The sequence below is a fragment of the Dipodomys ordii genome, unplaced genomic scaffold (genome assembly GCF_000151885.1).
Source record: "Dipodomys ordii isolate 6190 unplaced genomic scaffold, Dord_2.0 Scaffold40, whole genome shotgun sequence".
In the NCBI taxonomy this organism is placed as follows: Eukaryota; Metazoa; Chordata; class Mammalia; order Rodentia; family Heteromyidae; genus Dipodomys; species Dipodomys ordii.
The window spans coordinates 9,328,707-9,346,965 of NW_012267256.1; the positions used below are offsets into that span (position 1 = coordinate 9,328,707).

Below are 18,259 nucleotides of genomic sequence, written 5' to 3' on the forward strand. Positions count from 1 at the left end.
TCTCTCCCCTCTCCTGTCTCCTCTCTCCTTTCACCTCTCTCTGTCTTCTCTCTCCTGTCTTCTCTCTCTCCTCTCTCTCCTTCTCTCTCCTTTCTCTCTGCTCTCTCCCCTCTCCTACTATCTTCTTTCTTTCCTTCGTCCCCTCCCCTCTCTCTCCCCTCTATCTCCTCTTTTATTCCTCTCCCTGAAGTCAAAGGCTTTATGTAATTTCCTGACTCAGTGTCAGCCATGCTCTACTGATAGGGATTTTCCTCACTTCAAGAACCTGCCATATTTGAAAAAAGTGATTTGACTTCTGGCAACTTCTGGCATTTTCTTTACCTTCATCTGCTTTCAGAGTTGTATCTATACCATGCTTCCAGCAAGTTAAAATACTGATACCATGATACCACAGAACTAGTGAAAGCAATCTCAGAAAACAAAAGAGCTAGCAAGGGGCTAAAATTCAGAGCTCCAGACATTTGAGACAATCCCCACACATCTCAGGAGCTCAGGAAAGAACTTACTGATTCATGATTTATCCGAAGCAACTCTCCTAATTTAATCCCAATTTATAAACCAGGTAAAAGGCTCACATTTCCACTGGGATCCTGGTACCGCTGTATCCAGAGTGAATACATTTACTTTCACTTAACAGAAAACCAGAATAACAATAGCAAAGAAATAAGGCTTCCTTCTCCTTACATAACAAAAATCAAGGAGATGATATATAGGCCAGAACTCAACAATAGGCTGTTGCAGCCAGAGATCCAGAGTTCTAATTTTAGATTCAGCTATTTCTATTGTGCTATCTTATAGTCACAAAAATAATCATTACATGTCCAGTCATCATATTTATGTTCAAGATAGGGAAAAGATTTGACTTACAGAATCATAACCTCTTTGTATATCTATTTAATAATAATTTTTTTTAAGATTGAGAATAGAAGGGCAGGTGAGCTGGATGTGGTAGCCCAAGCCTGTAATCCCAGCAGTTGGGAGGCTGAAGCAAAAAGATTGAGCAGATCAAAGGCCAGCCTGGACTACAGAGGGTAAAAGAAAAGAAGGTTTAACAAAAAACAGAGAGAAGCAACCACCATCTCCATTTTATCAGGAAGGCAAAAATCTCTTCCCCTTTTGTTTCTTGTCCCAAAGTAGGCTTTGCTGCTTCCATACTGCAAAAGGATTGTCTGTCAATCAACAAGGTCTGTGCACCACACCTGCTAGCCTGTTTGAGCCTTTAAGGCATGTTCTTTCGCTAAAGCTTCTCTTCTCTTATGTGTGATTCTAACCAGCTCCCGTGATATGCTTTGTACTGAGCTGAACTTGAAAGAAAGGAAACTGTGAGAGGAGTTGCCTCACTGGGTATTAGATCTATTTGAGACTTAATCAAGACTCCAAGGCCCTTTGCTTAGCTTCATTATGAATGTCACAGGTCAGTTGCAATCACCTCCAGCCTCATAGTTCACCTTTCCCCTCCCCCCCACAGAACTCTTCATCACCGACGATGAACTCAAAAAAGTACACGATTTTGAAGAACAGTGTATAGAAGAATATTTCAGAGAAAAGGATGATCGCTTTAACTCATCCAACGATGAGAGGATTCGAGTGACATCAGAAAGGTTTGTTCTATGGCACATGCCTCTCACAGATACGGTTTGCTGCAGCCAATGTTACCAGTTACAGTCCCCCCCACACACACACACCCTGCCGGAAAAGGGCACATTTAGGCTAATTTTTTTTTTATTGTCCAAGAGATTATGGATCTTCTGAGAGGACAGACTTATTAGTCAGCATATCTAAAGATCAGAAATTCCCCAAACTTCTCCAGAAGGCTGTAGCAGTTGCTCTCCTCGATGGAAGGGGTTGGCAAATTGAAAACAGGGCTGACTTAGACTTGAAAGAGGGTCTGACTCACTCACAAAGTGAGAGACCAAGCCTGTCTCGGGGTTCGCCAATAGGTTTCGGCTTCATTGAAAGCACTGAGCATCTTCTCCAGAGAAGAGCTTCATCCTACAGCCTGGTTTATCTGGGTGCTCAATATCTTCTAGACAGCAGCAAACATCTTAGAAATCCATGAGAATAATCATCAAGGGTTTGGGGTTTCCCCAAAAAAAATTTATTTTGTTTTTCCCTCTTCATGAACAATGTAAAAACAAAGAAATACAAGCAAACTTTTCTACTCAGTGGTTATATTGACCAAATAGTTCTAAGAGTCAGTAGGGCTTTAAGAAAAATCTCCTAACTTGAGAGGGGGGAGTGGCGGGGAGTGGGGAGGGAGGGAGAGCCCTTTTAATGTAATAAGCCTGTGATAGCCAAATGCTCTTACATTTTTTTTCTCACTTTTCATGTTTGTCTTTTTCTTTTTCTTTTTCTTTTTTTGCCAGTCCTGGGGCTTGAATTCAGGGCCTGAGCACTGTCTCTGAGCTTCCTTTTGCTCAAGGCTAGCGCTCTACCATTTGAGTCACAGTACCACTTCTGCTTTTTCTGTGTATGTGGTACTGAGGAATCAAACCCAAGGCTTCATGCATGCTAGACAAGCACTCTACCACTAAGCCACATTCCCAGCCCACTTTTCATGTTTTCTGTAGACAATAAAAACTTTATTCCAGGCTACAGCATTTGAAACCCAGCACTTGGGGACTGCTGTATGAAAGAATACTCAAGAGTCACAAAGCATTGGTATAGCTTTGCATTTTAATCATTTACAACATAAATATGCCAGAAGCAATTTAAAAATAGTGTAGAAAAATATAACCGCTTGATTACTAGAGCCAATATGACTCAGGCTTTTAAGAATGGAAACAGTCATCTCTAGTTTTCATGAGATACCATTTTGTTTGCTTATCTACTTCAGATAGTCTCTACAAACTCTTCAGAAATCACATAAATGGTAGTATATACTTTTTGGTCCCTGGCTCTTTATTTCAGTAAAGAATGAAATCCAGGTAAGTAGATATATTTCCATATGGATCCATAGATACCAAACCAATATTAATACAGTTGACAGCCATGCACAGATTTACACACATCTGTCACCACAAAATAGAGCGTTTTATGATGATAGGAGGTGGAGTAATTTTCTGGCAAACAAAAGAAGGAGCTGCGAATCTGAAAATGTCTCTCTCGTTCTGAGGCTTGTTTATTAATAGACATATAGCCAGGTGGTTCCCAGTAAATTGTGCCACATGGACCCATTACATTGCTCAGACATATTTCCACAAACATATGTCTTACGGGCCTTTGAAGTGCTCTTTGGGAGGAAAGAACGGTAGGAAGGAGTGTTAAGCCGCCAGGAAGGCTCTGATCTAGGAAACTGCAGTGAAAAGGGGCAGGCACCAGCACATGTAGATATATTGCAACCATGTCAGCAGTTCCTTCAGAGAAAGCCAAGAAAGACCTGTGATACCCGCCCTGGGGCCTCGCTCCATGTCTGTAACTCCTTCAAGACCACTTTGTCTCTGAGGCCGTGTTCCACTCTGGGTGGTTTCAGAACTCCATCCTCAAACAGAGTGCTTGAGGTGAGCCAGGGTGATTCCTACAGCCTACGACAGAGTGCACACTCCCCACCCTTCTCTGTATCCTGGGAATTATCCTCACCTTCCAGAATAATGGGACTTAATCTGCATGACCTCACTACCAACCCAAACACCTAAACCCAGGCCTCATGCTACTTGGGTGGCCTCTGCCTGTTTGTTTTGGTTTGTTTTGGTTTTTTTTTACTTTGGTCATTGTTGGGTGTTTTACATTTATATCCCCCCAAATAATCTTTTTTTGCGGGGGGGGGGTCCGGTTGTGGGGCCTGAACTCTGGGCCTGGGCGCTGTCCCTCAGCTCTTCAGCTCAAGGCTAGCACTCTACCCCTTGAGCCACAGCACCACTTCCGGCTTCTTTCTTTTTGTTTTTGTGGTGCTGAGGAATCAAACCCAGGGTCTCAGGCATGCAAGGCAAGCGCTCTACCACTGAGCCACCTTCCCAGCCCCCAAATAATCTTTTACTACCGAAATTTCAACCAATAAAGCAGAAATAGCATGGGGCATACCAACTCAGAGATGAGGGAGCTATATAGCCCATTTCGCACGTCCTTCCTGAGCGGTATGGCAAGTGGCATAATTTATCCTGTGCATTCTTGAAAAGGGTAGGGAAGGAAGGGCGAAGAATACAAAAGGACGGGAAAAGGGACATGTGTCAGTGTGTACATAATACGCAAAACTCTGGATAGATGCATAGATTGAATTTACCCATGTACAAATCCATATAGAATATAGAATACTGCATCACTCCCTGTATGTTAGACAACCTTAAAACAGAGATTTGACATCAGGAATGCTAAAAGTTTCTCCCAGCTTGCCAGCACATATCATCTCCATCTTTCCAGAGCCCTAATATGATCACGTCCTGAGTTATTCTGAAGTGAGTCACTCCAAGTGTGGAAAGATGAGAGAAGAAAGCTAAATAAAGTGTTCTTCCCACTGAATGTCTTTATTTTGCATAATGCTTTTTTTTTATTCCCATAGTCACGATAAGTTTCTATCTCTTTGGGCATCCTAATTGATCCACTGTATCTCCTAAGTCATTTGGTCAAAATCAGTTCTGAATGGCCACAATCAAAGCACCTGGTGACTTCTCAGGCCTATTTACAGCTAGCATGCATAACTATTTACACTGAACTTTTCAAGAAAATGTTTGAAAGATTAAGAAAAGCAATCCCTTACTGAACAAACATCATGTTGACTCCTGACCTATTATTCTTTATAGTTCCTACCTTAAGCCCCTATAAGTTAAATCCATGACCTAAATGACAGTTAGGTGCTAGTTAAATATACCCAAATGGAAAACACCAATCATGATTGCTTTTGGCAAGATTTGCATTCCACTCCACCTCTAAGCCATAGGATTGTTAAGTGTTATCCCGGATGAGTTCCTCAGGCTGGTAATCATGTTGCCCACTTATAATTCCAGCACCCAGGAAGCTGAAGCAGAAGGACTCAGGATCAAGGCCAGCCTAGACCATGCATAGTGAGTTAGAAGCCAAGCTGAGCACAAAACAATACATAAATAATAAATTCTAAACTCAAAACAGTGGCAACAAAAATGAATAGGTTATATTAGGCTTTTCTCCTCTTCCCATTCCCTCAAACCATGCTACTATATTCTTAGCGCTCCTATCAGACTCCTCCTAGCTGTCCCTGCAGACCTTTCTCCTGTTGAACCCCTCAAACCACACCCCATCTTGCCTCATCTAATGGGTCTCATGTCCAAGTCTTACCTGCTAGTTTTCCCTATGATCCTGGATCCTACGCTTGAGGCAGGCGGGGTGTGGGGAAAGAGGCTGTGGAAAGGAGATCACAGACTCACACGTGTACTAGAGAAACATCTTCATCTCTGTAGAATATTGACCTTGTCTACATTGGCTTCCAGAAAGAACTAAAAAAGGAACAAAACTGGTCTTTTTTTTTTTTTGGTGCTCTTCTGGCACTGACCCAGTGTCTAAGCTATGCTATCACCAGAGAGATTAAAAACCACTCAAGTCAGTCAGATAGGGTTGTCATACACCTGTAATTCAGGCAACTCTGGAGGCTGGGTCAAGAGCATCACTTGAGTCAGGGAGTTGAAGACCAGCCTGAGCAAGGCAACTTACCTCTTTCTCAAAATAAAAATAAAATCACTAGGTCTGATCATCTCAGAAGTCATTTCTTGCACACACACACACACACACACACACACACACACACACAGATCTCTCTTCCCCATCCCCTGTCTGCCCATGCCCCTCACTTTTTCCTTGGCCAACAGATCCAGGATGGCTCTGGAAACACAGAGCTCCCAGAGGTCTGAGCACACCTTAGATGCGCTCTGCCCTTATAGAGGCCAACTTGAATGACTCTCCTTTCCTCCTCACACAGGGTGGAGAACATGTCCATGCGGCTGGAGGAAGTCAACGAGCGCGAACACTCCATGAAGGCTTCGCTCCAGACCGTGGACATCCGGCTGGCGCAGCTTGAGGACCTCATCGGGCGTATGGCCACAGCTCTGGAGCGCCTGACGGGTCTGGAGCGAGCAGAGTCCAACAAAATCCGCTCGAGGACCTCCTCAGACTGCACCGATGCGGCCTACATCGTCCGCCAGAGCAGCTTTAACAGCCAGGAGGGGAACACCTTCAAGCTCCAAGAAAGTATAGACCCTGCAGGTGAGGAGACCATATCCCCAACTTCTCCAACTTTAATGCCCCGTATGCGAAGCCATTCTTTCTATTCAGTCAATATGAAAGACAAAGGTGGTCTAGACAAGTTGGAAAGTATCTTTAAAGAAAGGTCCCTGAGCCTACATCGGGCCACTAGTTCCCATTCAGTAGCAAAAGAATCTAAAACTCCTACAGCCCCTGCAAACACCTTGGCCATTGTTCCAGATTCCAGAAGACCCTCGTCGTGCATAGACATCTACGTGTCTGCCATGGATGAGCTCCACTGTGACACAGACCCTCTGGACAGTTCCATGAACATCCTCGGGCTGGGTGAGCCGAGCTTTTCCGTTCCAGCACCTTCCACAGCCCCTTCAAGCAGTGCCTATGCCACCCTGGCACCCACAGACAGACCACCGAGCCGGAGCATCGATTTCGAAGACATCACCTCCATAGACACTAGATCTTTCTCTTCAGATTACACCCACCTTCCAGAATGCCAAAACCCCTGGGACTCGGAGCCTCCAACAGGTCCCACCATTGAGCGCTCCAAGAGTAGCCGCTACTTGGCCACCACGCCCTTTCTTCTAGAAGAGGCCCCCATGGTGAAGTCTCACAGCTTTATGTTTTCTCCTTCGAGGAGTTATTACGCCAGCTTTGGGGTGCCCATGAAGACAGCAGAATACACAAGCATTACGGACTGTATCGACACCCGGTGCGTCCATGCCCCGCAAGCGATCGCCGACAGAGCCACCTTCTCCGGAGGAGGTCTGGGAGACAAAGTGGAGGACTTAACATGCTGTCATCCCGAGCGAGAAGCAGAACTGAGTCACCCTAGCTCTGACAGTGAAGAGCACGAGGCTCGAGGCCGCAGGGCTGCCCTGGCTGTGTCCTCCCAGGGGGGTGACATTTCCGACAGAACCCTGGCCAACAACATCACAGTTCCCAAGATAGAGCGAGCCAACAGCTACTCAGCAGAGGAGCCAAGCGCGCCATATGCACACACCAGGAAGAGCTTCTCCATCAGTGACAAGCTCGACAGGCAACGGAACACAGCAAGCCTACGAAATCCCTTCCAGAGGAGTAAGTCCTCCAAGCCCGAGAGCCGAGGGGACAGCCTGTCCATGAAGAGACTGTCCAGAACATCGGCTTTCCACAGCTTCGAAAGCAAGCACAACTAAATCTTCTTACTGTGTGTTGCAGGAGGCTCGAGAAGCTAGCCCGAAAATTCTTCCCCAAATGTCACCTCTCCCCAACCCCATGACCTCCACCCCCCACCCACCCACCCACCCACCCTGCTTGAATCATTTCACTTTATTCTTAGCTGAACAAAACAAAGCAATGCATTGGGGAGATGTTCCCACCAAGGTGACTTTCTGGGCCTCAGACCCAGTGCCAAACACAAGGGGAGTTAAAGCATGTTCACACCTGTTGGGTAGGGAGGGGAAGATAGGGGAGTAGCAAGGGTAGAGGTGAAGGTGTATTGCCAGTTACTACAGAAAAGGCATGAGCTCTAGGGGGTTCAAACACTCACCATGCCAGGAGGCATCTTATGATTATGATGATTTTTTTTTCTTTTACTCATTATCAAGAGTTGAGAATGCAGAGCTGAATTGCAAAATAAAATAAAATAGCCAGCATACAAAATGAGATATTCTAAACTTCAATTCTGTTTTCTTTTCGCATTGGCTCCATCACTGGTGACTGATGAAGAGCATCCTTTTTATTCAGTATAAACCGGCAGCAAGCAGTTCTACCTAACGCCTCACATGCTTCTCAGGCCAACACTTCTGTAATTGGTCATTATAAAGAAAAAAACAAGGTAACAGTCAAAGTTCACCTGTCTCTTCTCTATTCACTTCTGGTGCCACAACTGTTTGATCTTTTTCTTTTTCTTTTTTGTGAAGAAAATAAGGGAACAGAAATGCCTTTTTTTGTCTTGCAATCAAAATGAATGAAGTGTTGATGTGAAAAACAAAGTCATGTGATTTATTCTAGACAACGGGCACTCTAGTAGAGTCAAGCAAGCTCAGGATGAATGTAATTAAATAATTTTATATTTTTAAATTTATTTTCTATCTCACCTATCCACAGTGAATTCACCTGTCCACAGTGAATTCACTCATGAATAGATAATATTGAACTTAAAATGCTAAGTGGGTAAAATGAACCTAAAACTGCCATGTGAGATAGTGTCATATTCTCACCATTCATTATGTGTGTGATGCTGCTCTCTGACCTTCACCATTTGCATGATTCCACTGTGTCCTCGGCACCTTCAATGAGTAACTGCCAATTGCTCGTCACATGTCATTTTGTATATGACACATGGTTGAATGTGGATATTTTCATACCTAGAGTTTTGCCATCTAAGCTGAGCGCAGCATAAATTTAAATTGGAGTTTTTCAAGGGCTGGTATCTTTTCTATGGAAATGTTCCAAAGCACTTTTTAAGGAAGTTTCAAAACCATAAATAACCTTAGAAATGACTTGGAGTTTGGTATCAACCCAAAGCCATCCGTGGCAGGCATACCATGAATATTTTTTCTTATGTACAGAGCTATTAAAAAAGAGATACACTAGATCAAAATAGAAAGCAAATAAAGCATATAAAGAGTTCTATAGTATATGCTGCTTACATTCATGTACATTTACACAGAGACACATGTTTATCTATAGTATATAAACAGACATAGAGAGCTTTCTTAAGAAGCTTGGACTTTTTTACCACCTGGAGGTATTTTTAATATCCACTGGAAAAGTTGATTATACTATCTATTAGACCAACTATTGCAATTATGATTTTTTTTAATCTGTCACCTTAACTTCTCCTTCTACCAAATGAGTTGCTTAAATGATTTCACCACCCGCCTGTGTCTGGCCCTTTTTTGTCTGAAGGAACTCAAGTGTAATGACACCCATGGTATGCTGGTTCTTCCTACACAAAACTATTACCCACTTACAATCGAAATATACATGCCATTCTAAACCAGTTAGCATTATAGATTTAAATTAGAATAAACACATCTTAGCCAGGCGCTGGTGGTTCATGCCTGTAATCCTAGCTACTCAGGAGGCTGAGATCTGAGGATCGTGGTTCGAAGCCAGCCCAGGCAGAAAAGTCCATGAGACTCTTATCTCCAATGAACTACTTAGAAGAAGCCAGAAGTGGCACTGTGGCTCAAGAGGTAGAGTGCTAGCATTGAGAATAAAGACACCCAAGGACAGTGCCCAGGCCCTGAGTTCAAACCCCAGGACCAGCAAGAAAGGGAAAAATAAAAAGTAGAAGAGAAAAAAGTGAAAGAGAGAGAGAGAGAGAGAGAGAAAGGGGGAGAGAAATCTTGACCACCAACTCTTTAGGTTCTCATTTTTGGGTCATTGAAATTTTTAAAGGAATAAAAGACTTCTTTAAGAAAAATGATTTCATGTTTCCAGTCTAAGGTACTACCTGGCTCTTTAGTTATAGTAGACGCCAAGTAATGTCTCATTTTGTAAAAATCAATAAAATGGATTGAAAAACCTCTAGCTTTTAAATTATTTTTTAAGGAACAACCTTTTCAATATAGGAAGAATGATAAGATCATGCAATCTTGTAAAGATTCCTTCTTTGATCCTTGGTATTTACATGAGTTAGTAACACCCAAGCCCTTCATTTACAATTGCTCAAGAAATAGCTCCACTTTACTGACCTCCCACATTGACGATTCTCCTCTCGGTAGACACATGATCAATCTGAGAATAAATCATCTTTCAACTTCCCTGAGCCATGAGTCCGTGTGAGGATCTGATGAAAACTCTGCACATATACATGACATTGCAGTATAACTGTAAAGGGTTCGTGATCCTCTCATTCCATATTGATTGACATCTTCAGCCGTAATCAGTATGGTTGTAGCAGGTACCTTACATCATCAGACCATTTCTCTGTGATTCTCAGGAAGGCCACGTTTCAGCACCAGATTTGAACCGAGGTCAGGCTATTTTTTGTTCTTTAGTCTAGATGTGGTTAGTCCAATGCCCTTTGATCCTAAAGTTTGGAGGTCACTCAAAGCCAAAGGCTTCCTAAGAGTGTCTATAGAGGAACCCAAGAAGGAGCTAGAAACCATTATTCTTTAGCCATAGAGCAGGACATCAAGCAGCTCCAGAGACGTATTGGAACAGACTGCAAAGGAGGGAAAGGAAGAGAAAAGAACACAACTTAGGAAACTGATCTTGTGGCTACCTGGCTCAGTGATTGTGCATGACAATTAAATGATCACACGTTCGATGCAGTGTGTGAAATACACAAGCCAAATTAAAATGACTTTAGACACAAACTGTGTGACTCTCACAAGCCATCTCTTCCCTGTGCACATGCGTGGATGTTCTTTTTCAACCCCATCTCCCCTCCCCTGCCATTTCTGGGTTCTCTGCACACCATCGTAACATTGATTCTGTGGCCTTGTACAGTCAGCTCGTGCTGAGCTCCTGTGTTCCTCGAGGTCCCCGATCAAGGGGACATTAATTACCCGCCTCTGTGAATTAAGCCGTTCAGAGCAGCAAGCTATCGAGGACCATAAATATAGAGCTCAAGAAGTAAGAGCTTCAGTCTAATCATCTGCTTTCGGAGGTGCCAATTTTTATATACTAATGTATGTAATGATTTGTTCCAAGTTGCTTGTTCCTTTGAGTCAAAAAAGAAAAAGGAAATTAAGGATGTGTTAGGAGAATGACCATAGCAGTTTCCTGATTAACCCATAGACTTTATAGTTAGAGACACCCCAACCCCCTCTTGACGGCTTTGGATGGAGAGCTGTAATGCTAGAGTACAATTGTCATGGCTAATTTGTGTACTTCTGCAAGCCAAACTGTGTATCAACAGCACTTTATGGACTGGAATTTTTTAATCTATGCTTATAGGATCAGGCTATTGTTCAGCACTTTGAAAGCCCCTCCCCTTTTACATATATATGCCTATATATATGTAAGAATAATGCAGTGGGAGAAATGTATTCTTAAAAACACAAAATGTGTTTCTTCTGAATGTTGCAAATGTATTCTAAAACATGGTTCCTATAGATATTATGGTAGATAACTGGATAGTACTTGTTTTCCTCTTTCAGAGGCCGTTCAATCTAGTCACCTTGAATGTTTGGGCTGTTTGATTTCTTTAAAGATAATAACTATTATCCAGTCATCCATCATGCTATATCTGTAGACTATACTATACAGTATGTTGGGCAATGCTGTATTATAGAACACATGTAAACATATATGTAACCTTGTGTTTAACCCAGCAATAGTTGTAGCATGTGATCGTATTAATGAACGTTACAGGATGGCTTTATAATCATTTCTAAATCTGTAACATTCAATAAAGAAGCACATGTTGCAAGAATTCATTATGTTCTCAATTCCATGTTATTTAGCATCCTCATGAAGGGGGCATTTTTGTTCCTGATTGGCTTTCTGTTTTTGACCATTTCTTCAGACCACTGTAAAATATTTCTGTGAGCCTCTGTATGTCCTTTCAAAGTCCTGCCAGCTCTGATAGGCACATTGTGGTTGTGTGAAAGATGAACTGGCATGTTATGCCAAAGACTGTATGACAGACGAACTTAAAAGTCACATTTTTAAACTCCAGTTGAATTAGCTGTTTGTTTACAACTGCTGCCCCAATGTGGAAGCAGTGTACAGTATCTTATAAATATGTTCATTCAGTAACACTCTGCTGTTTCTTGATAAAGTGATGCTAGTGTGTAGGTGGTTATATACTTTACCAATAACAATGTGACTGAAATGAAGTGGTCTCTCTCCAAACCTAGTCTTAATTTTGTGTTCACAAAATTGCATGAACTGCCTTCTGCATTTCTTTTCTGAAGCACTTAACTTTTTGCTATTGCCTGCTGTGATGTTTAAACCGGTAAGGAACTCATTCAAATTGTTGAGCTTCTTACACTGGAGATAACGTTCCATTTTTGAAAATTAAAAACAGATAACCAAGGGGATTTTTCCCATCTTTTTTTAAAGCTCTGAACAAATAGTGTGAGATATAGCATCCATACACAAGCTGCATAGCTTCGGGACTCAGGCAGAGCAAGCCAGTGGGACTTTGAATTCCCAAGATCTAGGCGTTAGGGCCTCTGTGATACAAGAAAGACACATTTATGATTCTTTGGGGCTGCTGGGTGCTAAGTTGCTAAGCCTTAGATGCAAATGAACAGTCTGTTTGAGATGGGGCAGACCACCAGAAGTGAGTGGCCTCAAAACACACCATGTAATCTCTCTCCCTATCTTGTAGCTTTCTTACCTTGTCAGTAAGCCTGGCCTAGAGAGGGGAGGTAATGATTGGGTATCTGATGGAGTACCCGATGTCTCTGAAGAATGTTTTCTTTAAAATTACCCACCCCATTCTTAGAAGCCATTCAACATCTGGAAAGAAGCAGCGAGTGCCTTTCGAGCCTTGTAAATGACCCAAACAAATGGGGGTAACTTTTTTCTTCAGCCTGCTTTGACCTAAGCTTTCTTTTCCTTTGACAAATTGCCATTCTGTGTCAGATTGAACTCAATCCAAGAAGATACTGGTTCTGGTTTCAACGAAACAGGATTGTTTCCTTGCTAACATGAAATTTATTTCAGAGGATATTGGTGTTGCTTTTGCTCTGATGATTTCCTTGTACTTAGCAATAGTAATAAAATCACAGTGCGACAATCTCTATATGTTGTCCAAGAGCAGGTTTATGTGGCCACATGGTCCGCATGCCAATAAACAAAACCACTGAGGTTAATATTTTTTTCTTAACATTCTAGAATAAATGGCCACCCAGAGCGTGCAGCCCAGAGCATATTTTTGCAGTGTTTGGGTGCTGGAATGTGAAAAAGACATGCATCTTTCTAGAGTCTATAGGTTTCTAGAGTCTATAGGTTTTATGTGGAGCATTTGCCAGCCATGACCCTAGCCTTCTTTAGGAGAGACACCTTGCTCAGGACTATCAGATGTCGAGGGGAGTTCAGCTTCCTCGGGCCTGAGGGACGTAGCCTTCTTCATCCCCTTCACTTCTTTTCCTGGTCCAACACAAGCTCCTTTTTTTGTGAGATCTACAGACCCTCACTTCCATTACCTCAATACCCATGGACCCAGACAATTTAGAGGAAATAGCAAATACTCGGGGGAATAAAAAGCCACACATTCAGACTGTAACCCAGGCTGAGCCTTCACTTTAACTTAGCTTTCTTCTAACTCCACTCCATGCTTCCAACTTGGCTGGCGTTTGCTGCTGGCTCATCTAATCCTTTGCCTATCTGAATTGCAGAAGAGTCCCTCACCTCTCCACCAGCTTCGCACACATCAGACCCAGTCTATGCAATCTCAATCTAGGGACCTGATTTAGGACACCATGATGGGAATGAGCCTGGTGGAAGACAACAGAAGCAGGATGCGGAGGGCATGAGAAAATATGCATCCCGCTACAAAGACCTTCAAATCCAGGTCTTCAAACCCTGTGCTAGCTGCAAATGTACATCTGCTGGTAGAATTCCCATAGACAATCGTTTAGAGCCTCCACTTCAGAGCAACAGATGAGTGTCTGGATTCTGACAGTGAACATTTGATGTGTGAAATCAAATACACTGAGAACTAAGAGCTGGGAAAAGGACTTCACCCATTTGGGATTACTCTGGTACATGCATGTATATACTTGTTAGCCACATCGTTCTGGACCCAAACATAGGATTGTTGTGAGACTCAGAGGAAGGTACGGTAGCATTGTATGAAGACTTACCTACTTCTTGTCACCAAACCATCTGACCTGAGTTTATATTGCTACTACTGTTATATAAAACAGCCCAAGCAGTATACTATACTCATAGCCATTTCATAAGATAACACATAAACTCTCTTGTTTGTCTAACCATAGTTTATAATGAGGGGAAATATCTCAGCTACCATTTTTTAATGAATTCCTATAAATATAATTTTGAATTTGGGTGTGCTAACTATATAGAGATCTTTTCTTTCTTTGCATATGGATAGACAGCAGTTTGCATATCTCTTGACACTATGAATATATATGTATATACATATATGTATATATATATATATATTTCTTAGAGGAAGTGTCCTTTTTTAAAAGTCTATTACTGGAATCACAATGCACTTTGAGCTTGTTTGTTTAGATATATAATTTGAAGCAGAAGTTGGTAGATACCATGGGAAATTTTTTTCTGAAATTTCTGTAACCAATGTTTTGCAATAAAAAATAATCTCAGTAGTTTAAAATATGACTTGGATTCCCTTGTGCATTTATTTGTCTTCATATGATCTTCACCATCCTAAGATGTCCACCCTGCTAAGAATTTTGGAACTTCCTAGAGATGATTGCGTAGGGCCCCATAAAATTATTTATTTTAGCTGGGCACCGGTGGCTCACACCTATAATCCTAGTTACTCAGGAGGCTGAGATCTGAGGATCAGGGTTTGAAGCCAGCCTGGGCAGAAAAGTCCCCATGAGACTCTTATCTCCAATTAACCCTGCAAAAACCAGAATTGGTACTGTGGCTCGAGTGTAGAATGCCTTGAGTACAAAGAGAGTCAGAGACAGCACCCAGACCCTGAGTTTAAGCCCCACAACTGATAAAAGGGAAAAAAAAGTATTGATTTGTGGTCAATCAGACATTACCAACTATTCACCTATGAATCATATCTAATTAGCAGAAAATGGGCATGGTGGCCTAGTACAATGTGTCAATCCTTTGAAATATTTAAAAAGTAATTGATTTTTTACATCAATTGTAAACTTATGACATCTCTTGAAATATCAGAAGATTTAATCATCTGAAGTGTGGTTTTCCTTTGGAAGGAAGATACATTCCCCAAACATTTCACAGTCCCTACCACTTCTGTCTCTTGCCTCTGCTTTGCCTCTCTCAGGGACTGCAAGGTCCTATTTACACTGAAACCTGAGTGCCTCTTCCCCAGTACCCCCATACTGAAAGATATAAAGAGGTAGCAGCAGCTCTAGAATTTGTAAGTAGGAAAGACTCAGACTATCAACTTTTTGGATGAAAGAGAGATGGGACATAGTGAGACTCTGTGTCCAAAACAAACAGAAACAAGCAAACAAAACCTGTAGGCATGTTTCACAATTCTGCCTCCTATATTATTTGGAATTGAAGTATTTATAGGGATAGGGCTCATTGCTGATTCTTCCTAGTTAGAGCTACAACCAGGGTTGTAAAAGCATTCCAATGAAAAGGACAATGAAAACATCTCTACTCTGTACTCTGTGATGGTGGTGGTAGTGTGTGTGTGTGTGTGTGTGTGTGTGTGTGTGTGTGTGTGTGTGATCTTGGGGCTTGAATGGGATCTGGGCATTGTCCCTGAGTTTGTTTTTTCTCAAAGCTAGTATTCTACCACTTGAGGCACAGCTCCACTTCTGGTTTTTTGGTGATTAATTGATGATAAGAGTTTCTTGGATTTTCCTGCCTGGGATGGCTTCAATCCACAATTCTGAGATCTCAGTCTCCTGAGAATTACAGCTGTGAGCCACCAGTATCTAGCTAATTATTTCTTTTTTACCCTACCTGATAAGTGGTTATTTATTTAGCCTTTGCCTACATAGTCTGTACATTACTTTCTTACCATTTAAATCATTTCCCCAAGCTATTGTCCTTCAACATATTATTGAAATAAACTCACGGTCATCCCAAACAGTCATCACTTGACTCATAACCTTTTGCTCCAATATTCTCTGTGTCCAGTATTCAAAAGTCATATTGTAGTAAGTGTATTAATTTGCCATGTCTTCCTTGAAAAGCCCTATAAATAAGGTGATTAAACAACAGAAATGTATTATTATTATCTCACAATTCTGGGGCCTAAAAGTCCAAGTTTAAACCATGTACTGGTGGCTCATACTGTAATCCTAGCTACTCAGGAGGCTGAGATATGAGGACTGTGGCTTGAAGCCAGGCTGTGAGACTTATCTCCAATTAACCAATCTTCTCCCCCACCCCCCCAAAAAAATCCAGAAGTAAAGCTATGGCCCAAGTGGTCAAGTGCTAGCCTTGAACTAGAGAGCTCAGGGACAGTGCCTAGGTCCTGAGTTCAAGCCCCACGACTGACCAAAAAACAAAAAGAAGAAGAAAGAAAAAAAACAAAGGAAGATATTCAAGTTAAGGAGTCAGTAAGGTTCCTTCACTCTGAGGGAGAATTCATTCCATGATCATGTTTTCTGGTAGTTTTTGCCTTTCTTCCACTTGTAGAGACATCGCTTCGAGCTCTGCCCTCATGTCCATATGATATTCTGCAGATACACTGTCTCAAAATTTCTCTTTTGATGAAGACACAAATCAGATTAGATTTGGGGACCACCCACTCTAGTCTGAATTCACCATCACTAATTACATCTCCAATGACCATATTACCAAATAAGATGGCCTCATCTGAGGTACATAAGTTAGGATTTTGACAGATGCATTGGAAAAGGGACAAAATCAACCCATAACACTGAATCAGTTTGTCAGATAGATTTAAGGTATAGAAATAAAATTCAAGGTCAATTGGAAATAATATATTGCTGAGCAAGGCAAAAAAAGACAAATAACTGTGCCACACTGTAGAGTCATTAAAATAGTATCTCTTCATATAATTACCTAAAAAGATATTACTGGTAACTTTTAAGTCTTTTTAGAGGGAAACATGAAGCCATGTTTATGATGTAATCCCAATTTTTGTAAAACCCATGCCAGACATATAGATATGGATGTATTACATAGGAATAGTAAAAGAAACAAAATTGGAGACCAGGTGCTAATGTATGCAATCCTAGCTACTCAGGAGGCTGAGATCTGAGGATAGTAGTTCAAAGCCAGCCTGGGAAGACAACTCTGAAAGACTCTTATCTCCAACTAACCAACAAGAAGACAGAAATGGAGATATAGCTCAAATGGTAGGGTACCAACCTTGAACAACAAAGTTAAGTGACAGCAGAAGGCCCTGAGTTTAAGTCTAAGCAATGGCGCGCGTGCGCGCGCGCGCGCGCGCACACACACACACACACACACACACACAATGCAAAGATTGGAAGGATATTTCAAAAAGTAGCAAAAAGTATGTGATACAACTTTCTTTTTCAAAAAGTCAAACACTGTGCAATGGTAACTTAAAGTGTCCTGAGAGAAGCAAGGTCAAACATCATGAGACATCAGCCAGAAGGGTGATCTTTCTTTCTGTTGAGAAACCTCTTGCAAACATCATCTCAAGACTCATGAGCCTTAGGATGGCAAGCTGTCTCTTCCAACCAAGGGAGAAGTTCAATTTTTTTAAAGGCATAAAATTAGTAGGAACAGTTTAACTGCTAATGTCATGAAATTATAATTTTAGGCACAAATATAATCAATGCCTTTTGAGCAGCTACTTTGTTCCAGTAGAAGAACTGAATTTTTTTATTAAAAAGGCAAGACAGTCATGACTAAAAAGATAATTATATGTTTTTCTTATTTAATTAGAGCTGTTGAAAAAAATGGGAATGAGCAACCTAAGTTTAGCTCATCAACATTAAAACCATTCAAGTAGAAGCAAAATGGCCCCACGGAGACAGCGTATGTGTGATTACCCACATGTGGGTAGGAAAACAGACTACATAATCTACCCTGAGATACTGTGTAGAACAGGATTAGAAATTCTCAGAATTAAAAGATAAGAATTAACATTCATAGCCTGGCAAGGCCTAAAAGAATAAGAAGAACTAAACAAAACAGGACAGAGTCAAGTAACTCCAAGGCTAGACTCCTAGGTAAAACAAAAGTTCAGCCATGAAATAAGTGAGACAAATACCTGGAGAAAGGTAGGAAACTAGCCTGACCAGGGCAGAGGACTCACCCTGGAGAGCCATTAGAAATTATAATTATCCCTCAAATTCACCTAATCTATTGAACACTTGAATGACATTGGCAATATTGTACTACTATTCTCTTGCTCTTGATGGAGAAGGGGTTCATCTGTTGCTTAGTTTTGTTTTGTTTGTTGACATGCTCTTGCTATGTAGCTGAGGCCCAAACTCAAAATCCTGCCTCAGCCTCCTGACTGCTAGAATTACATAAATGTAACAACATACACAGC

The 18,259-nt window shown here is 41.6% G+C and overlaps 1 protein-coding gene across 2 annotated transcripts in view; it reads left to right on the plus strand.

Annotated features, from left to right (window-relative positions):
* Trpm3 (transient receptor potential cation channel, subfamily M, member 3) overlaps positions 1 to 9,218 on the plus strand; it is a 498,800-nt gene extending 489,582 nt beyond the window's left edge. Inside the window, exons 25-27 of one of the 2 annotated variants that reach the window (XM_013018449.1) lie at positions 1,469 to 1,601; positions 5,885 to 6,168; positions 7,873 to 9,218. In XM_013018449.1, the coding sequence (XP_012873903.1) occupies positions 1,469 to 1,601; positions 5,885 to 6,168; positions 7,873 to 7,895 (440 nt within the window). In that variant the 3' untranslated portion in view covers positions 7,896 to 9,218. Of the gene's footprint in view, positions 1 to 1,468; positions 1,602 to 5,884; positions 7,575 to 7,872 lie in introns of those variants that run through there. The other variant, XM_013018448.1, reaches the window with a different exon arrangement.
* The last annotated feature ends 9,041 nt before the right edge of the window (positions 9,219 to 18,259 follow it).